Source organism: Anabas testudineus, chromosome 7, assembly GCF_900324465.2.
Source record: "Anabas testudineus chromosome 7, fAnaTes1.2, whole genome shotgun sequence".
Taxonomy (NCBI): domain Eukaryota; kingdom Metazoa; phylum Chordata; class Actinopteri; order Anabantiformes; family Anabantidae; genus Anabas; species Anabas testudineus.
In genome coordinates this window covers 16046054-16070758 of record NC_046616.1, presented here as the reverse complement: position 1 = coordinate 16070758, position 24705 = coordinate 16046054, and the positions used below count along the sequence as shown (strand labels likewise).

Here is a 24705-nt window from a genome sequence, read left to right as displayed (position 1 = left end):
AGCTATGCACGTCTCTTCCCTGACAATACGAACTTGAACTTGAGCAGAACAAGGTAATTGTAAGATGTTTTTGCTTTCCCTTCAGGTTTGGTAAAGCGATTGTACAGAACTGATGAGGATGATAATATTGTTTCCAGAATGTGAGAGCATGTGAAGGAAACAGTGCATTTAGGCATTGTTGATTGGAAGAAAAGGTTTTAGAGCTCGCACAGCTCCCAAGATGTCCATTTGCACAAAGCTCTCACTCTGTCACACCTTCCTCCTGTCACTCACACAAAGCATGCTGGGAGGCATGGTTTCCAGGGCGACCAACAGGCACCTTTCCTTGACAACGGTTCCAAATGCGTAGATGGAGGACATTAGCTTGCACCTCAGGTGTGGCGATGTGGGTGCCTATAGTTCGACCGTGAGCAGAACAAAGCAAGCATGACCACTTTGGTGGAGACAAAACAACACAAGAGTTTGGGATAAAGCAGCGGGAACATACAAGAAAACAAAAATGACAGCAGAGCACACGGAAGAAACAGCAGACGATGTGGGAAGTGACATTACCAACAAGCAATTGTTCCTCAATGAACTTTGTAGTTTTTGGTTTTGCAGCTAGTTAGAGCTCAGCGTGACAGAGGACCTACTGGGAGTTGAAACAGCTCTCTGGGTATCTCCTCGCAGTGATAAATGAACTAAGCTGCTTCACACTTATAGTGTGAATTAAAATTTCACACACACTCTCCCTCTCAAAAGACCCTCACACACTGTCCTAAATATGCAATAACACACTCCTGAATCCCCCTCAAGGCTCCAAAATACATCTTCAAAGAAACCCTCAATCTGCTTAACACATTTTACACACTGCGCACACACACACACACACACACACACACACACACTCTTTCTCATACACGGATGGTCATAGCTGCGCACACGGGTGCACAAAAGAACACCTTCAGAGCAGACAGATCAATGCAAAAAAATGGGCAGCCTTTGTAATACTGTGTTACTCTCAGCAAAGGCCAAACCCATGAAATTCATGAAGAGGAGACAGAACCAGAGACGGGTGTGCCGTGTGCACAGAAAATACACAGGGAAGAAGCACAGAGTCACTCACACGTCTCAAAAGAAACACGCGGCACAGGGCGAGAGAAAATGTGTGTGTGTGTGTGTGTGTGTTTGTGCAAGTAAGTGAGAAGGAGACCGAGTGCATAGAGAATTGAGTGCAGTTAGTAGTGTTTCCCCCTCGGCTGAAGCATTAACAAGCCTATAATGGACCCTCTTAAAAAGCCGACTAGGATCTCCTCCAAAACTAACTGATTTAGAGTGGCCAGGGCCCCCATGGGCAGTGGCCAAGTCCCCTTCTGTCCCTCCCCAGCACAGCCACAGCCAGCCCCGGTGGCAGGCGGCACAGAAACACATTGTGTTTGTCTACTGAACCAAAAGCAATAGCAGTTTATAACACAATAAAACACCATGAGGAGGCATTAATTGGATATAATAGCCAGGGAATGATTTAGATGATTTAACACCTTTTTTCCAAGACGAGTACATAAAAGAGGGAGAAAATAAGAGCGAAATAAAAGGGAATTATAATTGACTTACACACCGTTTTTTGACTTTGATTTTGAATGCCACACACACACACACACACACACACACACACACACACAAATATAAATGTAAACACACATTAGTATACACAGCCAGCTGTGTTTCAGTTTATGATACTATAGTCTATCTAATGCATGTACAGTCAAATATACATATTTATGGTAAGACATGTCTGCAACAAATTAAACTGTAATCAAATAAAGTAATTGACATGGTTGAATGCAAGAATGGAGATATAGCAGAGTGAACAATCAGCCAATCTAACAAATAAAATAAAATCATCTAATCTGTGTTGCATCAAAACCAAACCAGTGTAATACTCTGTCTTTCTGGAATCTGGTAAACCTTGAAATGAAGACAATAATCAGTCCATCACCAATGCAGCTGATGCTGATAAGATATGACAGGCTGGCTAGTAGAAAAAGCACACACACACACACACACACACACCACATAACCTCTTTATTGCACATCAGTGTTTCCGTGGCAGCATTTTATTGACAACATAAGGATCAGGAAAATAACAGAGAAGATTCTTTGCGGCAAATTATTCTCAAGACCTGCCCGCTTCCCCTTCAAGATATTCTGTCTCCTTATCTTTCCTCGCCTCTCTTTCTCACCTCTCTGTCTTTTCAGTCCACATAGAGCTGAAAGGGAGCAGGGCCTTGCATGTATGTACATAATTGGCACTTTACTGTCATATCAAATTCATATCAGCGCAGGGTCTCGGGCTGGGAAGAACAATGAGGGCCAGACAAAAGCGTGGCTCCGTGCACTGAGAGTTGCCCTGATAACTGCAGCATAGGCCGGTCAATAAAACCAATCATCTCTAATCTTCTTATGGGGGACTAAACAGTTCCCCTAGATACTCCACACGAGACCCAATGTGCACCACACTGTACAAATATAAGAACTGCACCAGCAGGGAGGAAAACAATGGCTGCACCGTAACCTCAGTGTGCGACCTCATCAACCTTTTTCTAATATTGAATCACTGGCACCTAAACATGCAAAGTTCTTCGGCACATAACATTAAGAAGCATTTATGGGATTTACAGCAAGATGTAGAGATTGTTCTGTTTAATAGAGGTCGGGATGTGATGCACAGTTTTTTTTATTTATTTCTTTTCTAAAAATAATGTTTGAAGGAAACCAAACATGCCGTGCATTTCAAAAAGAAATCTACTTAAAATAGCTGGAATATTTTGCACCAGTGTCTTCTTATAAAGTAGTCTTGCAAAGCCACTTATTACCTTTCATCATATTTTTAGAATAAAGCACAAGCGTTCGGAGACTGAGCCGTTACACAGTCTGTATGTCCTTGCATTCTCTGCTCTGTGTTACAGTGATGGCGAAAGATGTAAAGAAACACTTTGATCTCCTGGACTCCCATTTCTGCTGTTTGTCTGGAAGCAGCTCCTACAACACATAACAGAGATGATTAAAGGTCAGCACCCTCATCTTTTAGCATTTAACTTCCACCTTCCAGCCTTGTGATTTGCCGTGATGCAGCAATTCTCCCGCCGCTGCTGCTGTTGTGACCCAAATACACAAAAAAATATTTAATGATGCAAATGTCAGATTTGATCACATTTTTTACAGAACACTGCTACATTAGCCTGTCAATTGAGTTGCCCCGGACTTACATACAGCTGTATGCAAAATCTCTCTGATGCTCCAATGCCCAAACCTCTCTACTGGGGCCTACCCAATCTGTAAAGTAAGTATGGGGGATGGGGGAGGTCATGGGGGGTACGCTATATAGTTAGTGTAGCTTAATCATTCACAATGCATTTTTTAAAAAGATATATACAATGTCCTTTATCCAGCAAAGTGCAAAATATATGTCAGGCGGAGAAAAACAAACACACACCACAAGATTTATAAAATACAACATGTAAAAAATAGAAGAAAACTCCCCATTTAAAATGATGCATTTACAGAAAAAGTTAGCTGGTTATTTAAAGTTTTTCATGTTTAAATTTCCTATTTATGTGTGACTAGATCCCAATTTATCACGCTCTCTGTTTATCTGTCTCCCCTCTTTCTCTCTCCCTAATGATGTTTGGCTGAGTTGCAGGTTAATTGCAGGGTTAACTGGCTGCACACAGGAGCAAGGTGCTGTAAATATGAGACCAAAACAAGGTATGCTGTGCTGCTGGTGGAAAACCTGTGCACAAGCTTATTGAATTGTTGCAGGTTTGCATGTGTGTGTCGGTGAGTGTGTGTGTGTGTGTGTGTGTGTGTGTGTGTGAGAGAGATACAGCTGAAAAATAACTAAAGAAGGACTTGTGTGTCTGTCCTAGTCCACATGAACTTACAAAACAGCATCAGGGTGTGAATGAGCATCAGTAAGAGCAACGCTTTAAAAGGAGGCTAAATGTGCACCTTTGTTTGTATGTGAACGACTGACGTGCAGGATTTGTGTAAGACTCACTGCAGCAGCAGTGTCACCTCTGCTCTCTGTCTCAGCGGAATAAATAAAAAACTACTTTTGCCGCAGCAGAAGTGCACACTGAGTTTTGACTTGTTTTATACCATGAAGTAATGAATGTATCTATGAAGGCGCTAAATGTTCCTGGTTATTCAGTGTGTCCTGTTCAGCCTCCTGACTGGTCAGGCTTCAGTACACGACTAAGAAACAGCTTCAGCATATTTGTATGAAGTAATAGGACACATGTACGTGTGAGAGACCCTTTCAGGTGAATTCTGCACCACTTGTATATGAATCTGTGCCTGTTGTTGGACATTATCCGCACCCAGCCGTCCAGGCTGACTCTTCGTCCATTTATTCCAGTAGATATTGATTTGAGGCGTCATTGTCTTGTCACTTAATACACACACACGTACATGTTCAGATGCAGACTTAAATGTGCGCACTCACACTCACTTGGGGGAGAGTTCAGGGGACATCTGAGATTCAGCAGCCTTTCAAACATACAATAAACGTACAGAAACAGACAGGATAATGACCCTTTTTCTACTGGCTGTGTCACAAACAGATCAATGCAAACAGCTCATGACATTTATCAGATAGAGACAAGGACCTCCACATTAGTACTGATGCTCAGCTCGCTGCTCAAGTGGCTCAACATTATTGATATGGAGTCCACAAAGAAAAGGACAAACGTAATTCATTCATTCTATGTAACATCCAAAGAAAAAAAGAAATTGCTAAAGGCTGCGTGCATCAAATGATGATTTGAGCAATCACCCTTTTTGGTGTTTACAACGTGCCAGAGTGTGTGTGTGTGTGTATGTGTGCGCGCTTGTGTGTGTGTGTGGACAAGTCATTGTTCTGAGACATACAAGTGACAGTCCATCTCTCAACAAATGTGCGGAGCAATTTTTCTCATTGGGAAATGATGAACAGTGACATCTGGGATTTTTTGGTCTTTTTTTTTTTTTTTTCTTTATTTTTGTGCGGCGAAGATTCAACAGAGTCAACACAGAAAAAGGACGATTTTAAACACAGAAAACTTTTCTTTTTGCTCTTTTTCATTTTTTCTGTGTGTGTGGATGTCTGCATAAAAGGATTGATTTTGCTTGAATATAGTAAATTAAAAACAAACAAAATAAATTTAAAAAACACAAATTTTAACTGCAGACAGGATTTTTGCAGGTTAAAACAACTCTAAAATAGCAGATAATAATAACACGCCTGCCTTCATGGATAAAGTAGAGTGTAAACTAAGCCTTAAAATATTAACTAACATCATAATATTTAGGATCACCTTGGGAACCTCTGAACAACTGCAGCAATCAGATAAGGCTGTAAAGTTTATTAAAATGTATTATCACATTTCATTTCTATATTTATAATAAAAAATGCTAAAAGCTTTTCTATAATTTTTGGAAATATTTCCAAGCTTACCTGTAACCACGTGGAGAACATAAGCTTTACTGAGCCTCTAAAGACATCAAGTATCCTGAGAGCAGCTGTAAACTCACTGTATCCAAACAGTAACTTACAGGAAACTTGAAGTTTTTCTCCAAACTTGCAGGTTTTCAGCTTTGTCTGTCGCTCTCTGCTGTGCGTGTGCGCGTGTGTACAGGACGTGGTGGCCTGCACGGTTTCATATAGGCTACTGTTTGTTATATCTTGTCATATATTACCATTTCTCCTTGGAGGGGCCCCCTTGCATTCAAATCAGCGGCCGGCTGCCTGATCGTAGAGGACAGCTTACTAGGCCTCTTGAATTGTTCACTGGGAACAATGGGTGCCTTTGTCAACGTGTTTCTCTTTCTCTCCCTGGACAATACTAGAGGGTCCTTCTGGCTCTCTGCACTTAAGAAATGTTTGCAAAATTACACCTCTTTATATGCCTCTCAAAACAAGAGGCAGTGCCAGAATAAAAGTGTGGGAGGTTTAGGAGAGAAAATGCACCGGAGATTCGTTTCTTTTCTCTTTGATAAACTTCAGTCAGTGCTTTAAAGGAAATTTCCTGTATTTAAGAACAGCTTGCCAACACTTTTTTGTTTTGTTTTGTTTTGTTTTTTTCCTGCAGCCCTTCGCTGATTTGAAATGTTTTTGCCCACCAATAAGCTGTAAGTGAATAAAACAACAAGAAGAAAAAAAAAAAAGCAGGGGTAACCTACATATTTTAAAACACATATATATAAAAAGGGAAGATATGAAACTGCCACAAATAAAACCTTTGTGTAAAAAAATGAACGCAATACGTCAAACTATTCCAAAAATCTGTGTTGGAAAATGTTAAATTGGCGCATTGACTCCCAAAATGCTTCTGATTACCTGGCGAAGGTGATGTGTTTAATCTCAGGATGTTTCTTTTTTCGTTTTACACGAGATCCCCGTTGAAAAGTAGGAGCTGTGTATCTGCATAACAAGCTTATGGTGCGGAGCTGGCCGCAGCGCTGACCTCTCCCTCCTCCTGATGAATAGGCCCATAAGCAGATGCCCAGCTGTGCCTATTCGGGCCTTCAACAGCATTTCGGAAATCGGTATGATTTCCCTGGGAAAGCTGGTTCTTCACACCAAGAATATTTCTCCAACAATGTCCACAGTCTCAATCTGGCATCTATATTTATTATTATTATTATTATTATTATTATTATTATTATTATTATTATTATTATTATTATTTAATTAGATGAGATGATTGCTGCTCGCTTGTGTAAATGATCATCTGCTGTACATTTTTTGAAAATCCCTAATTTTCAGAACACATATTTCTGTGTTTCTATGAGTGTATCCATTAGGCTACACTAAATAAAATTGTCTGTGCCCGGTGTGGTGTTTGAGGTCGTGCAGTTTGTCCGCAGTTGGCGTCTTGTATGGTCGCTGTCTCGCCAATTTCACTCAGCGGTTTGCGCCAACTTCGCAGTTTGCGGGGACTGTGGCACCCTGTGCGCGCCCTTCGCGATAAAACCAGACCACGCTGCCCTTGTTACATCACACTTGATTAGGCGTTTTATTTTGAAAGGGCTCCTGAAGACAGGCGGGTACACATTAAAATTAGTTTTGAGATGCTTTTGGTGACAACCCAACATTAAACTCCGCCGCGGCACGTTCCTTAATATGATTCAAATGCACAGGAAATTTTCCCAGCGTACCTCCAAAATCCAGGGGCTGCAGTCCGCACAACTGGGGCCGACTCCCCTCTCTCTTTTGTTGGGGCTATTGTATGGGGTCTGCATGTTGGGATTGGGGGTGTAATGAGGGGGCTGCGACCCCCCGATGGGGGTGCATTTGCTGTCCAAAGACCGTTAGACAGTGGCTGAATGAATGGGGCCTGAATGTCATTGTAATGCACAGGGACAACTCCCCCTTCATTCAGCTTAAGATGTGGAGGCCGCTCAGCTCGGCAGAGGGAGAGACGTGGGGAGAAAAAGCAACTGCAATTCAGTTCTCAATCTCGCTCTCCTTTCTTTTTTTTTTTTTTTTTTTTTTTTGGCTTCGCCGTGCATGAGGGGAGACGCGGAGGCTCTTTTCACTGAAGTTGGGCGTTATGCTGCTGCATCCCCGTGCGTTTCTGCACAGCGCGAGAGGCCTGCGCTTGCACAAAATGGAGAGAAGATGTGGTGGAGCCATATCATGGTGCACAAGCTGAAGGATACTCGCAGCGACGAGAGTAAGACTGAACAAAGGATTGTGAGTCCAAGCCTGGATTTATCAGTGTAGGCTATATTTGGACAGAGGACGCCTCTCCTGTAGCAGGTGGCAGCAAGTGGGAGCTGGGTTATCACGTTTTCCTTCTTTTTTGGCAGTGGGGCACCAACAGACCTATAGGCCTGACACATGGCTTACATCAGTGCATTTCCTTTCATTAATGTAAATGCAGCACGCTGGTTTTGAGATGTAGATTGCGACGGAGACGCGAATGAGACAATAGGCATGCCTGTTAAAGTAGTTAATAATTGCTTTTGTTTGAAAAAGACCACATTTGCGCTTCTATAGGCTCCGTTATCAGGAATAAAGGGCAGCGGTTTGGTCCTGAAACGCTGACGGTTCCACCTCTCCAGCTCTTTGTTCAGCCAACAGTGGGAGGTAGATACAAGCTACGGAAGGAGGGAAAACATTTGAAAATCCAATGACATTTTCTTCCGGGACAAAAATCAATATATTGCGCGCAGCGTTTAATTGGAACAGTGTTTAAATGCATTGAAAGAAAACACATAGATTTGCTGCAAGGACTTTTAAAGCAAAAGATAAATGTTTACATTTATGATATATAAATGTATTGCATTATTTGAGCTGCAGAATATCTGACCACACCTTTGGGTCACTTTGAAAAGAAAAAAAAAACATATGTGGTTTAAAAAATTATAATAGAAAATAATAAGTATGCATATAGATAAGCTGACAGACGTTTAGGCCTAATATAGGTCGTAACACCAAACTTGCAGACAGCACATCAAGTCATCTCCTCTCAAACTAAATCTAAATATCTCTCTTCCCCCCTTTTACGCAAATTACAAGGTGATGCACGGTGCAGCAGCATGTGGTGTTCGTCCTGACCATCTGGGATCCCAGGTCACAGGCCTTAGAGGAATAATCAAGAACACAGTCACAGTACTCTTACGCACATTTGGCATAGACTACAGCTCCGAGTAGATGTTGCGTAAAATATTTAGTCCTAATAGGAAAAGAAGGACATGCTACGTTGGCCTACTTGCACCTGGAAAGGTTGTTGAATGTTGTGAGGGTTGGTGCATTTACTAAATCTGAAAACCAGAAAAGCAGAATCCATTTATTACATCTCAGCGTAATAGATCTGTAAAGTCCACCAGGCTGAACCTTGGCACTAAAGTAAAACTTTATTTGGTGCTTTTTGGAAATGAGTTTTGCCTCTCAGGGATCATAAAGTACAGCTCACATTGGAACATATTCACCTTGCTATTTACCAAACACTGTTATATTTGTTTGAAGCAGCAATTAGCTGCTTGACAAGCACCTGCTCGGGTAATACCTTCAAGTATTTAGGTGCACGCAAGTGACGGTGGAACAGCCACGTTATTGTGGCATCTTCTGCATGCAGGGTCCATAGCACTCGTTAGCAAATGCAAACCATCCGCTGCCACTATTATCTGGAAACAGTCGTCTGCCCCGATGCATGCATGCATGACGCGCTGCAGAAAGTCAGACCGATGGTTTCAAGGACATTTGGGGCTGATGAGGATTTGGTTTTAATGGGGGGAGGGAGGGAGGGGGGGGGGGGGGAAGGAGTGGGGGAGCTTGGGCCTCGGGCCATGACGTCATTGTGCGCCCATGTAATCCTCTTGCGCTGAAGCCCAATCAGCAGAGACTCGCAATTGTCTAGGATGGGAAGAGAGGGGCGCTCTAATCCGGGAGGCAGTGGATCACACAGCCGAAAAGAGAGAGAGGAGAACGAGAGAGGGGGGCATGCATCCAGGACTGGAATGAGCCTGAAATGGGTCAGATTAAAAAGACGCCAACCGAAAGGGGGCTGACGGACTCTCGGCGGAGAAAAAGGACCTTTCTGAAGACGAAGCAATTTTTTTTTTTGCCTCCTTCAAACACGAGAAATCCAGCCGTCTGGTTCAAACCAGCTTTAGGGATATGCTAGAGTGCCACGAATGTGTGGCGCATAGAAGACCCGCTTGCTTTTTCATAGATATGCTGTGTCCTTATGTAAAACTAGCCTTCTGTAGTGTGTCAGCTGGTTGAGAGGAGAGAGGAGAGAGGAGGCACCGCGCGTTTTGTCCGAGGGCGTTGATCGTGGACAAGTCGGGGAACTGCATTCAAGCCAAGTTAATGGAACATACAGTGCTCTTCGCAGTGGGATGTACGACTTCTAACAAATAGCCGTGTGATGTGCCACCATCGTTATTTTCTTGCTTTTCACTTTTGCCTTGTTTTGCCTATGTTGGGTCCCACTAATGTAAATTGAGCGGTTTTTAAGGAAAAAGGACAAAGCGAGAGCCCCGTGTAGCTTCAGCTGTCATTCTGTGCGAGGTAACCTGCCGAGAGATGCGTAAAGACGCACAGCGACAGAATCTGAGGGCAGAAGTGTTTACAAGCGTTATGCCTATAAGGCTCTTTTTTTTCAGGTGCAGGCTTTGATCCACTTCCTTTCAATATATGGGCCGTATGCTAAAGGGCTTTAATGCCGAGCTGTGTCGCAGTGATATCAATATTTCTTTTGAGGCGCAGCAGAAGAATGTGGCCGCACGCATTGTTGCTGGTGTAGGCTTTAAATCGGCTTTACGTTTAAGTGTCTCCATCCGTGTGAGTGTGTGTGTGTGTGTGTGCGCGCGCGCGCGCGATTGTGATGCAAAATCGGCTTTAAATTCTTGTATGTGTGTGTGTGTGTGTGTGTGTGTGTGTGTGTGTGTGTCCGGGCGCGCGCACGGAAACGGGGAGCTGTACTTAAATTGCAGCCGTGCCAGCGTTGCATCCTCGCACATCCTCTTTGGCGGCAAACGCTGGAGTTTTGAGCGTGTGGAAGTCAGGCGGGGTCGGGGTGGCTCGCTGGCTTCACTCTGCTCTCATCAGCAGCGTGAGAAGGCGACTTCTTGGAAAAGGGTTGTCACTCTGCGTGTTCACAGCGGACCTTGATTTAATGTCCATACAATTAAGGCACGCGGTGAATGCCAAGAGAGGAATCTACGCAGCATCACGCTTCGCATTTTACCCCCTTCGTTGATTCACCAGGCCGCAGGCTTTAGTTTTCTTTGACCCCTAACGTTGCAGAAACAGGGCCCTGGCTGCCAACCATGGCGGCAGGATGGAGCTGACTGCTGTGCTGTCAAAGAGCTGCGCGTGAGTGTGCGTGTGCGCACGGGCATGTATGTGAATCTGATCTGTGTGGTGCTTTGACTGCGTGGACGCAATGCGTACTTTAATATTACAGGTGTTATTATAGGTATTACAACATGGCGTGACGTTACTCCGGGGTAACTCTGATGTCGTGGATTTCATTGAAAAGTGTTTTTTTTTTAAATGTGTGATTGGGTGAAAACGCGTAAAACGCGTCACACAGAAAACAACGCACGTTTACGGAGGCTGGTGGACTTCAGCCAAACAGGGTCAGTGACCTACCTCGAGGTTTTACAAAAAATATGGTCGGAAGTTATTTACATTTTGTAGCTCTAGCTGCATTTTAATATTCAGCTTGGCGAGAGGCTATCTTCATTTTCAAGTGCGCCATTTTTATCCATCCGAATGCATAAAAATCTGTTTATCGTAATCATAAGGTTTAAAAGCGGGAGACCTAGATGTTGACTTAAAATATAAACCCAGTCAATAAACTGGAGCCATTTCAAATACAGCCTAACGTTTGTGAAAGCTGCCCACAACATGAAGCGCCTGATGCCTTAGTGTTCAATCATTTCTCTTTAGGAGCCTGTGCGGTTTTCTCTACAGGCCTCCGGGCTACAATAGGAGCTTTAGATCAAACTGGTCTATGATAAACTGCTTCCTGGGCAAAAGTAGGCCAAGACCTCCAGTCCACCACACGTCGAGCGTGCGGCTCAGACCTCGGGCCTACAGCAGGAGGACACTGAGTGACGACGGCTTAATGTCATTGAGTTTAGTCAGAAGGAGCCAACATATAGAGATATAAGTGATTTAATGCCACCTACAGGCGTCCACCTGTCAGCGCAGCGTTAAACTGGAGCGCACAAAGGCCGCAAGACTTCATACTGGATCAAGACCAGACTAAGAGAAACACACATAATAATCATAATAATAATAATAATAATGCAACAACACTTTCCTCTAGGGGATCAATAGACTATTTCATTATTATATATTCAAACAGCTAATTTCAGTGTAACATGGTTTTAAACTTAAAGAACAAACACATATTTTTAAATAAACACTTCACTCAGTATGAATCGATAAAAAAAACTAACATTTAGAATAAAAATGACTAGACAGCAGAATGTGACAACATGTACTTTCTTTCTTTCAGTTCACAGTTTACGTCACAAGATTGGTATGTAACTATAGAGCATTCAGGTTGTTGTTGTTTAGATGTAAATAACCTCAATATATGTCCCTGTTCTATTTATAATTTGAGCGTTAGGCCAAATATATTTTCTGTATGCTACGCTGATCTCCTCAGTCTGGATCTCTCCAACTCACCTAATTTGTCTCAGCTGGATGCATGCTTTGTAATGATGTGATGACAAATAAAGCCGGAGCTGCACTGAGTTTTATGCTTGTTCTTGTGATAATTTATAAGGAATTGTACATGGCATGCATGTCCATTTGTTCACCGCATAAGCAATATCTACAGAAGCACATCTGAACCAAGTTATGATTCCGAATAGTGGTGTGAAAACGTGTTCTTTTCGAAGGCATTTCAACAATACTGAGAGGTGTCTGTGTACCAGAGAAGTGCTGATGTAAAAATCCCCGTGCAGCACAATATTTTATGGTTTACATTTTACATTACAACATTTTTTAAATACATTTCTATATCACACAAACACCTAAATCTACATTTCTTGTGAGATCACTTACTTGTGAGAGGAACGTCCCACCAGAAGCTCCTCCGGATGATGAAATCAGCACCACAGAGAGCTCCTATCAAGGAAAGAAAAGAACATCTTTTGGCATCTATGGAACAAATATAACTATTATTACACAAACTGGTGTCAAAGACTAAGCTATTGTAGATTTTTTGTATCCAGAACAGCATGTGTGAAGGTAATATTAGGCTAAAGCTTGGATTACTGGAACTGAATTATCAAAAGAGGTATATAGAAGTGAACAATATGAGGTGACCTGTACCATCTAACAGGATCCAATACAGCTGCTCTGCCATGAAGTTTGTTATTTCTCAGCTTTTGTTGAAACTGTCAGAAGGGTGATCATCCTACTGTTTATTTTTTAGGTGATGAAGGTGACAGTGGAGGATAAATATAGAGGTTTCTAATGCTTTTGGGGCAAAACTTTGCAAACACCTCTAAATATAAGACATTGTATTATAACCTTGTAAATATGGAATTCACTTTAGACGAAGCTGCTGCAATAGATTGCATTAGATGTGAATAATAATGACCTGGGGCATCCTGATTTCAATGGTTAAAGTGAGATAGTTCTATTTAATATACTTTAAATAGAATGAACTTGAAGGGTCTGCTTTGACAGCAGCATTTATAGATAAAGTAGTCAACTAGTGAGAGCATGAAAGAAGCGATCCCAACTGAGAAAACCTTTCAGTGACATTTAAGCACTGGGGCTGCACTACAGAGCGTCATGTCTTTGTATAAGGCCACTATAGGTGCATATATCTTTATAAGAGAATTCATGAGATCAAGACAGAGTAATTTCTGAATGGACAGTTTATTAAGGCTTGATTTCCTCTATAAAGAAAAACCAAGATAGATCTTTTGAACAAGTTATGTCCACTACAACGGTGGTCTATAAGATGATCAACGTTTCTTTAATATTTCTTGTCATTAATTCTTTTGTAGTGTTGATACATATACGTTCATGGCTAACCTGACATCCCCATATTGCAGTACGCATGTTAGCCCTGTTCTAAAATCACAACCAGCTCGTTTCCTGTGGCTGCAATGTCGACAGCATCCTTCAGCTTCTCGTCTCCCCGACTCTAAGCCGGTTAGAGTGCACGGTGTTGGTGAAGGCAAATATGTGACGGGAGTTCACCGTATTGCTTAGGATCAACCTTGCTATTGATTAGCGTAGGTGTAGGTAAAAAGGACAAGAGATGGAGAAAAAAAATGTATCCTGTTAGAGTGCAGCTCTTTAGATTACAGTGGGACACTCTAGCCAGATAAAAAAAAAAAAAAAAAAAACACAGCTTCACACATCTGGAAATGCAGTTGTGAAGCATACGATTCATTTCCACAGTCAAGTGATTTCAGCAAAGTGCAGTACTCCTACCAGCTCAATGCTATAACCGAGCAAAGGTCTGACATAATCAACATCGATCATAGCATTTACATGGTCTAACATCAAATGAAGAGACCGATGTGAGAGAGAGAGAGAGTCCACATTTATATGAGGCCACATTTCCTATACAGGTCAAACCGTCATTATTATTTCAGTTTCAAATCAAATACTGTTAATATTTGATTTGGTTATCACAAAGCTACACCAGATTTTAAAAAAATGTCAAAAAGAGAAAAGGTCCCTTAACATGAAGCCGTCTCTCCATGGCTATTAGCAGAATTCCTTTCAACAACATGGTAACTTTGCAATCTACAAAATACTTTGGTGACAATGTTGAACTAATTAAGAGGACAGAACCTGCTGATCTCAAATGCTCATCAACACATAAACTGCATTCTGGTTCTGAATGACACAAGGGGCATTGTCCTTTACAGGACTAGACAACATCACCACTCACACCTCACCGACAAGCTGCAGGATGGATAATAGTTTTAACATTTCCAGCAGAATTACTGTAATGCAGCTTGCCACGCATGGCACAAACATCTATTAGTGACTTTGTTCTTTTAATAGCCTTAATTTTTTCTCCCTTAACATACCTGAAAGTACTTTACTGTATCATCATCAATTGTTTTAGTCTAGAACTTTTTTCTTTTTTTTTTTTTTTGCAACAGCCAAAATAAAAACCACAGAAACCATGTTTCATTCTTATTTTTTCTTACTCGATAGTAAATCAGTTACATTAATTTTTAGGTTATACATTTTAGGCTTTCTCCATGAATATATAGGCTCCTACGTTAAAGCTTAGCATTACGACCAACATGATAGACTTAGCAAAACCAAATTCAAGGAAAACAAAAACAGGATTAAGACAGACTGATGGTGAATGGACTAATCAGTGAACCCTCCCCCCCATTCTGTGGAACAAAAATGCAAAAGCAACAATTCATTCAATGTAGCAGTTACATCATTACATAATTCTGATTATAAAACAATTTAAAATGGTGGATGCGACAATTCTCTCAGACTGGGTTGCGTACACAGGCAGAATCTCCTGATGAAACATACAAAAGGCTCCTTCAGACAAACATCAAAAGAAAGCAAAGCAGAGGGGTGTGAAGGATGTCAACAGTACAATTTCTTTTATTTAAATGGTGAGAGTTCTGGTTGTGGAGGGCACATCTATTATTTCTTTTCCAGAGGCCTTTGCAATTCCTCCTCTGAAATGTCTCGAGTCCCGTGTGACTTCACACTATCCCTGATTTCTCCAGCAGTGTCACTGTTTGCGCAGTTCTTTTGAGAAGTCACCAATAGTTAGAAAAAAAAAAAAACATTAAGGCTCCAGAAAACAGGTTTCTGAAATGAAAATTGTCAGTAGTAAGCCAAAAAATAGAGATTTTGTCAATCTGAATGAAAAATAGATAAACCATTGAAGTTTATTATCGCACAGTTCCAAGTCCGACATTGCCTTTGGGATCCTCCAACCCTGTTGGCACAGTTAAAACTCTGAAGCATGGCAATGTTGCCCCCAAATGGACAAAATGGGGCAGGACACATCCGTTCCTGATTGTACTGATATATAAAGTGGCAGATTTTTTTTCCATGGTGCAGTCAAACCCTGATTCAATTGGAAAGAGGAGAGGGTTGGGGGGGGCAGGAGAGAGTAAACCAGTCTGGCGAGAGAAAAGTACAAGATGGAACAAGAAGAAAAAAAAAATGTATTAAAAAAAAAAAAAAGAACTGTGTGTGGTGGTGGCTAGGTAATACATTAAATCAGCTTGGTATCCCTGCACAAGAACTGGGTGGAACATGGGCAAAAAAAGCACAAGTTTCAACGATGGCAAAGATTCACCAGGATTAAATAGAAAAAAATCTTTTTGAAGGGCTTGGTTGCATTTTCATATTCTTCTGTCTTTTAAATCAAAAGTCCTAGTGTAACTGTTGATCAAGCCGAAGATAAATGTCTTCTATTGTTTATTCCTGTTCTGGCGCTCCTGTATGGAAAAGGCAATAAATAAACATTAAACATAACACAGTAAACATGGTCACAGATAACCTAAAATGTAATCTAAAACAACATAACCAAGAGCAATTGTCAATGACATTAATAAAAAAAAGTAAGAAGAAGAAGAAGAAGAAGAAAAAAAAAAAACAGCACTTAATATTTCTAGTATGAACACAAACGAGAAAATTTGACATTATTTACCTGATCCAACCGAGAGCGGTTCTGTATCTGAGCAGGTTCAAAAGTCTGTCAAAAGCAGCAAGTGAAAGCAAAAGAGACATGAGAATTAGGCTCTCACACATCAGATGCAAGTTATAATAAATTAAATGATAAAAGAAAATACCATCTACATAGCGAAAGTGATAATGTCCCTGTGTCTTAGTAAGACGTTCCAAAGAGTTATGGAATATTTAAGGTAACAGAGAAATGGACCCACCTTGCGCACCTCCTCCTCTTCTTCCTGCCTCTTCTCATAATGGGAGAAGTCATCAAAGATGGAGGTGGTGTGTTTGTAGGTGGCGATGATCTTGAGCACCTGTTTGGCCTTCTCCAGAGGAACCTCCTGGGTGTCACGGGAGTTGGTCACTGGCTTGTTGTCGTTGTTCTCCAGGCGAATGTGGCGCAGCTGACTATTAGGCACGTCCTTAACAAACAACCAGTCCACGTCAAACTTGCCCTTCCACTTATCCTGTGCCCAAACACCAGCACTGGTGCCATAGTCCACTGGAGAACGCATCTCTGCCACTCCACAAAAATGACCACTGCCATTGACGCTGAACAACAGGTACACAGGACCTTTACCATTCATGGCCCGGAAGGCGGAGTCCAAGCGCTTGTTTCCGTGCTCCGTGCTGCACCAGATGGAGTACTTGATGGAGCGATGGATATCATCCTCAGAGTAGCTCTTAATGATGAAAACACGGCCATTCTTCAGGTTCCATTCAAAGTCCTTCGGGTTGTAGCTGTGGGAGGCACGCAACTTCTCCAGCACTGGGTGGGACTCTCCTCCAGGTCCTTGGCTGGCAGAAGTTTGGGAGCCATTGTTCCCGCTGCCAACCACACCCATCATACCACTACCATCTAGTCCGGGGCCACCCTGCCCGTAGCCTTGGTTACGGTTGCGAGGGGCAACCCAGCGGGTCTGAGGTTGTGGGGGCTGGGTATGGTTTTGGTAGGGCTGTGGTGGTGGCTGATGGTGCTGGTGATGGGGAGGCTGGGGCTGTAAGGCCATAGGTTGCATCTGGGGCTGCACCAAAGACTGGGGAGGGGGCGGCTGCATGGGTCCTTGCTGCATGGGGGCTTGAGGTGGCACAACATGAGGCAAGCCAAGAGGCTGCTGCTGTTGCTGCAGTGGAGCTGTGGCTACTTTAGTCACTGGGCCCTTGTCCCAGGTCCCAATGTTCATGTTGTGTTTGATGGGTGGAGGAGGCAGAGCTCCCCCTGGGTTGGGCATTCCCGGCTTCACTTTAGCTTTCAGTTGCTGTGGCTTGGCAGGCTTGCTGGCAATGGCTGCCCAGGAGGTGGGTTTGGGTGGGGGCATGCCAATAGGTGTGGCTCCGTTTCCTGTGGCTGCCACCCCAGGTCCACCAATCACAGATCCCACAGCCTTGACAGCTGACCCTTGGCCAGTGACATCCCCTCCAATCTTCAAGCCAACCATACCCTGCTCCAGGCTGTTCATACCAGGGGCTTTGTTGAGGGTGTCACTGTGAAAACCTGTCTGACCATCAGCCACCAGGGTGCCCCCCAAGGAGCTGGGAGGATAGCTGTAGCTGCCACCATAGGCTGAACTTTGAGTCTGCTGGCCCTGGGAGCCACTTGTGCCCCATGCAGAGAAAGCAGGGTTTTCAGGGAAAAAGTTAAACCTGTGGGGATAGATGCTGCTTCCCAGGCCCCCTGGCTGGCCAAACACTGTGTCCGGCATGAAGTGATGGTCTCCATTACTTAAGGGTCCATAGGGAGTGAGGTATGGAATAGGGGGGTCCCCACCTGTAGACCAGGGAGCCTCACTAAGGGGGTACGGAAATCCAATAGAGGGGGCGTAGTAGCTGGACATGTAGGGATCGGTGATGGACTGGTAGCTGTTGTTCTGGATGAATGAGTCAGCAGAACCACAACATAAGCAAATGACGTAAAATTTGATTTAAAACTACACTACACTATATACAGTGGCCAGAAAAAAAGTATGTGAACCTTTTGGAAATTTGTGGTTTTCTGCATTAATTTGTCAAACCGTTATCTGATCTTCATCTACGTCAAGAGTATTAACAAATATGATGTTCCTAAGAAAAACAACAAATTCTGATCTTTTGCATCTTTATTCAGATTAACTATAAAAACCTCATAGTGCTAGTGGAAACACTATGTGAACCCTTGAAATAATGACCTCGAAAAAGCTAACTGAGATCCGGTGGTAGCATGCCTGAAATTTCGTTAAGAAAACTAGTTTTAGCGCCGGAAAGGATTACAAAGTCACTTCAAAGACTTTCTTTGGAAATTGACCGGTAGAGTTAGGAAAACAAACTACAAATGGAGACACTGGGACTGTGACTACTCTACCAAGAATTGGGCAGTCAAAATGACCCAAAGAGCACAACAAACACTCATCAATGAGGTAAAGAAACAAACCAGAGTGACAGCCAAAGATTTGAAGGCACCATTGGAAATGGCCAACATCTGTATTCATGTGTCTACAGTAAGTAAAACATTGAACAAGCAGGGTGTCTATGGCAGGACATCACACCTGATGTTTGCCAAAGAGCACATTAACACTCCACAGCAGTATTGGCAAAATGTTTTGTTTCTAATGAAACTGTATTGAACTATTTGGAAAGAACACACAGCACTACATCTGGCGTAAAGAGAGCACTGCATATCATCATGAAAACATCATCCCAACTGTAAGGTGTATGGTGGAGGAAACATGATTTGTGCCTGCTTTGTTGCATCAGTGCTTGGCCAGCATGCAGTGATTGGGGGAAGGATAACTTCCCAAGTTCATGAAAAAAATTCTTCAGCATAATGTGAGAATATCTGTACATCAGTTGAAACTTTGCAGAAATTGGGTGACTCTACAGGACAATGACCCAAAACACCAAAGCAAGACCACAAAAGAATGGCTTCAGAAAAGCAAAATCTGCCTTTTGGAGTTGCCAAGTCAAAGACCAGACCCCAAACCAAAGGAAAACCACATAATTCAGCAAAAGGTTCACACACTTTTTCTTGCGACTGTATGAATAGTTAATTATACTTAATTAGAAGCACCTTGTTCTACTCCATACAAAATATCTGTTTTCTAACATCATTGAACACAAATTATCAACCAGTTCTGGTGAAATGATCATATTCTCCACACCATATATCTGTTTATTATTTGCATTTTAAATTTCAGAAGATGAAGCTTTACCTGAGTTGACTGACCAGTGAGGTATGGCTCAAAGTCATTGTCATGGACAGTTTCCTTCTGATGCAATGAACCATTTTGCACTACAACAAAACAAAATATCACTGGTGAAGATGTAAATATACAGAATATTATTTTTAAGGAACAGATAGTACTGTTTTAGGCAAGTAGTTTTTCCAAACTTACACAGTTTATGCAGATATTAAGTTGTGGTATAAGGAGTATATAAAAGAGATACTCGTAGCATTTAAAACAATTAACAGTTTTAGTAATCAAATATGTCTGTCTCTATTGAATGTGCTCTTTCCAAAAATAAATAAATAAATAAATAAAAATAAAAATCAGTTAGCCATGTCAAACCGCTTGTTATCCTGTTATCCTGGAGGTGAATCAGCATGTGGCTTGCTGCCAGCCAGAACCTAAAAGTACTGAATGAGTCAAGACCTGCCAGCTACTCAACCTCATCCAAAAACTGCAGCAAATCAAAGATGACATGAACATCATCACTATTATGAGGCCATAACAACACCATCCACAACATTAAGTTTAGTAACGGTTAACAATAAACCAATTGTAAATCATCTTGAAGTTTAGTGGTGGTTTTGAGAGAACAGTGAGATTAGAACAGCCCTCTCATCCAAAATTATACTGACTGATTTATGTTTACCTTTAGACATAATAGTCACTAGAGACACTGTTGGACACTAACAGGGACATAGATAGTGACTATAACGATTGATTTGTTAAAAATAAATAAAATAAATAAAATAGAGGCCCAGATCAGATTTAGTGCAGTCAGAAAGTAAAGCAATGACTTTGTTGAGAAAAAAGACTCATAACTAAACTAAAACACCTGCTTTTTCCTGTTATTCTACTCTAGTATGTTTGCCGTTGAACAGTCAAGGTTATTTATTATTAAAAAATTATAATAAAAAAATTAAAAAATTTAAATCAACCCTGGTGCCCAAAGATATCATAACAGACAAAACAAACAACTGCTAGTTGGATGCCTCCTGCAGTTACAACTGATTCTGATCACAACAATTTTGTCATGATTAATTTTGTGGACCAAAGCATGAAAACTGCTCAAAATTGCTATATAGGTTTCAGATTTTGGTAAATCTGTGGAGTCCTAGGACATTGTCTTCAACTGCCACACAGGTGGTGGCCAGGAGACCTCCTCCTTCCCAGTTCTGATGGACTAATGTATGAGGAGGAGATTCACAATTAATGTGCACAAACCAACAACTGGCACGTTGTGAGGACCAAGACTGAACCAGTGTGTTTGTCCAAATTTGTGATATAACTAATAAAAGAATCAGAGGTAGCAAAGTAGATTTGCTGTAAATGTGGTTTGAACAATTTCTACTAGAAAAACCAAGCTGACCACAAGCTCCATTATGTATGAAATAGAAATTACAGACATTTTAAGGACATCTCTAAAAGCTACAAAGCTGTTTATGTCATACTCAAAAGTTAGAAATAAATAAAGTATCAACACATAAGGAGACTAAAAAAACAAAAAAAAACTATGAGCATCATGGGCATCTTCCTATCACACTATATAAAAGCAATAAATACTTTTCTGCACACATGTTGCCACTGGTGGTGCAGCTCAATATTTGTATTGAATATTCATATTTATCTTCTGAAGAATCTATTCCTGACGCAGTGTGTCAATCTATTTAGGATGAAATGTTTATCCCTAAATAGTACTGGTCATCCCAGGTAACAGTACAAGATTTAATTTGCACATTTTTAATCACACTGTGTCCTGCATACACAAAATCGTGTGTAGTCCGATAGTAATATTAAACAGAGCCAGATTATGAGGCCATGAAAGGCTAGTGCATACAATGCTGGTTTGGTCAGAAAAGATAGGCCCAAACTAGATTGCTAAATCAATCATCCTGATTCAGTCTTCTGTGATGCCGCAACTCACCTTTAGATGCTTGTCCCTTTGATCTCTGCATCCACGTTGGGCCATAGAAAGAAAGAAAGAAAGGAAGAAAGGAAGGAGTGACATGGTTATTTTGAGTTGGTTTGAGGTTTCGCAGATGGGTACAGACTCAACTGTTATGCATTTGTTGCTCAGGAGCTTAAGATTACTTCTTGCAATGCAAACATTTCATCTAACGCTATTCTACCGTGAAAGCTGATCCTTACAGTTGACTACTGTCGCTATTGCCACTTGTTTGGTGTATTGCAAAATTGGGGTTCCGCTGTTATTTCATTAACCAGCTAACGTTATGTTAGCGTTAATTCACACAACTTTGCTAACTAACGCAGCCCTCTCATCGGGGCTTTCTAAACACCAATAGCATTTTTTTCAACCTTGCTACTCAGTTTAAGTGGCTGCACACATCGGAGGCAACCTAGAAATCACTGAGGTATTTGTAGCTGCTTCCATTAAAAGTTATGAATCACAAGATAACTTAGCGTTAGCTAGCTTAAGCCTCTGTGTGATTCTTTTAACGTTAGCTTTAGGTTTCACATATTCAGCCATCCGTGATGAGTTTTTCCTGCTGCATCAGATAAACAAACTTATAGTTGGAGTTACAGGTTTGACAACGACCTGCACTGTAACACAGAAGTGCCGTCTTTCTTAAATGTCCATTAAAACATTTAGCCGTTTCACGGAATATCGCTAACTTGCTAGCTACACGCACCGGCCACCGCTAGTGGTTCGTAGCACTTCCGAGGAATAGCCGTAGCCCAGTGAATCGTTAACGTTAGCAGGTGGCTAGCTTGCAAGCACTCTACAGGCGAGATAACATCGTCCTTCCTACCTGAGGGTCAATGCTTGTGGCAGACATAATTCATCAAGCAAATCCCTGGATTCTCACAGAGCCTGAGCTTGTGACCGAATTTCAAGCCCCGTGATTTGAAAGCAATTCACAGCTCACAGTTAGTTAGCTATGTGGCTAGTTGTGCCGCTTAGCGTGTGGCTAGTAGTTGCAGCGCAGGCTCAGCTGTAACTCTATTTTCCGCTGTGTGCTCGTATCCCAACTTCCACAGTTCAAGTCTGTCGCCTCCGATACTGTGTCCGAAAGCAGTCAAGTCCTGGTACAGGTTTTCAAGTTAAGGTTATGTGTCGCCGAACGGGCCTTTCGGATGTTGAATATTTCTGTCCTCGGTCGCCTTTTACTTTGTCTTTTTTTATTCCAGAGAGAGAGAGAGAGCCCTCCTCGGTTACGTTAAAGCCCTGTGCACTTCCCCAATGGCTGCTCCATCCGGGCTTTGAGCCACCGCTGCAGTTCACCGTGTTCACCGCGAGGTGGCGAAGCATCCTCTCCATTTAACAACGTGACTGGAGCAGGCAGCTGGAAATTAGACTAATAATCTGAGTCAGTATTGATATTTATGTTATAAAGTGAGGGGGCTGTAGGTGCAACTCAAGTCTTTTACAAGACCTTATTCAATGCATAACGTATGATGTTTATTACAGAATTGAATCGACTACAGTGACTTAATAGAAGCTGATGGTTAATTCCCACTTTATTTCTAAAACTGTAGATCTGTATAGTCTTGCTGCAAAGTTAGTGTTATTGAAACCATATATAAAATGCAAACGGTTCAGTTAGTCTATCAGATGGAGTGAAAGAATGAAATAAAACAGTCATGGTGAAAACAAACCATCACTCTTTATTCCTGCAGCTCAATAACAGTACTCTAAAAACCCAACTTGCTGCTTTTAGCCAGCAGATTTTAATTAGTCAGCTTACTGATGATACAGCGGTTTTGTTTTCTCAAAAGTCTAGAATAAATTCCCAGAGCACCTGATTACATTAACATGTTTCTCTAAAGCTTCTGGTTTAAAATTAAAGCTTAATAATGGTAATTGACGCCCCTCAAGGATTGAGCCCTCACTGTGGTGTATCACACAGGCCTAACTGTAAAATCATCTGTCAAATAACTTGGCATTTATGTAGCATAAAATGATTGCAAGTGAGAACTTAGATGTATGTAAACTATAAACTACTAATATAAACATATGGACTCAAAGAGACATACATTTGGGAAAGAACGTGAGAATTAGCAGATGTTTTTAAGGTGGCCCTAATCCTCTTCTGTCTGAACCTGACAATCATAAATATGAACCAAATTAATCATCTTCACAAACAAATCTTTGCGTTATCACCTTACCGACATAATTAATCAAAAGGAAATGCAATTAATCAGATTTTTCCCTGAACAAAACACTCATAGAATACAAAATATCTCAGATTTCCATGATATGCATAGATGGTTGAAAGGATATTATAGGCTATGTAGTATGTCACTTCCTGAAAGTAGATCAGATTTTCTTATACATGTCCTGCTTTTATATGGGAAGTTCTTTATTCACAAATGTAATACCTAAAAAGCAGAGCCCGCTTCTCAGTTTTCACAAGAGCTCTAGAAAATAACTTAATAAAAATGGGATGAAGTTGCTCACTATATGTCATCATCAGTGAATATTAAAGGCACCCTCCAGCCCGCTCTTCTCTTCTTCCTCCTCCTTTGTTTGCTGGTTTATTTCCATTTACTTTCCACACTTATTTTCTCTTTGTTTTGTGTAATTATTTTTGGGAAATTCACACACTGTTCAAAAAGTATCATATTATTAAGTTCATTCATTCCCCTTCATGTGGATCTACTCCAGCTACTCAACCTTTTCAGTGAAAAGCCCAGGGCTGCTGAAGTAGGCTCCACATTATCATTTCTATTTAGTAACACCAGGCTGATCATATTTGTGCATGTGGTAGAAATAGTGTGCTGTGATATATTTAAATAACTGACATTTGACAAAAGTAGGCTAAATGCAGAACCAGCCTTTTAAATAAATAAACTCCTTCTGCCGAAATTATTTGCTCATGTGCATCCATCAAGAACTAATGTACATTTGCGGTCTGACAGATGTGAGCACAGTGAGAACTCAGAATGCATTTTTCAATAAATATGCAGATGCTTGTCAGACTGAAAGTAGTTATTACTCTCATTCTCCAGCAGGAGGTAGCAACGATGCAGCCACAATCCCCTGAACTCTGTGAACATCTAATGCTACATATTAAAGGTAACACCTTTAACTGTATTTTCAATGAAAATATAAGTACATGTTACCAATAACACAGATACTATAAGTTTAATTTTAGTAAATAAAGTGTCCTATTCATACAGCTGAATTTTCTGTAAGATCTTTTTAATACACAACAACCATTTTAGGCCACATCATGCTTCTGAAACAATTTGCATGATTGACCCTTTTTTCCTAAGAGGCTGGGCAACACGTTATGTTCAGGCTGTCATTCATCTAAGCATCAATGAGCATAGCTTCTGGCATTTAGTGGCTTTTCTGGAAAG

General features: G+C 41.4%; 1 protein-coding gene across 1 annotated transcript; it reads right to left on the bottom strand.

The window, feature by feature from the left end:
* Positions 1 to 14650: 14650 nt before the first annotated feature.
* Positions 14651 to 22601, bottom strand: LOC113167477 (YTH domain-containing family protein 1). Its single transcript, XM_026368116.1, has 6 exons — positions 22152 to 22601; positions 21305 to 21329; positions 19366 to 19445; positions 16396 to 18048; positions 16161 to 16205; positions 14651 to 15948 (listed from the first exon to the last, which is right to left on the bottom strand). The coding sequence occupies exons 1-6, from the start codon at positions 22176 to 22178 to the stop codon at positions 15922 to 15924; spliced, it is 1857 nt and encodes a 618-aa protein (XP_026223901.1). The 5' UTR covers positions 22179 to 22601; the 3' UTR covers positions 14651 to 15921.
* Positions 22602 to 24705: the final 2104 nt, after the last annotated feature.

Coding starts and splice junctions, on each gene's coding strand:
- LOC113167477 (XM_026368116.1), bottom strand. CDS start 22,178: ATGTCTGCCACAAGCATTGACCCTCAG. Junction 19,446..21,304: donor AAAGGGACAAGCATCTAAAG/GTGAGTTGCGGC, acceptor GTTTTGTTGTAG/TGCAAAATGGTTCATTGCAT. Junction 16,206..16,395: donor AAGAGGAGGAGGTGCGCAAG/GTGGGTCCATTT, acceptor TGCTTTTGACAG/ACTTTTGAACCTGCTCAGAT.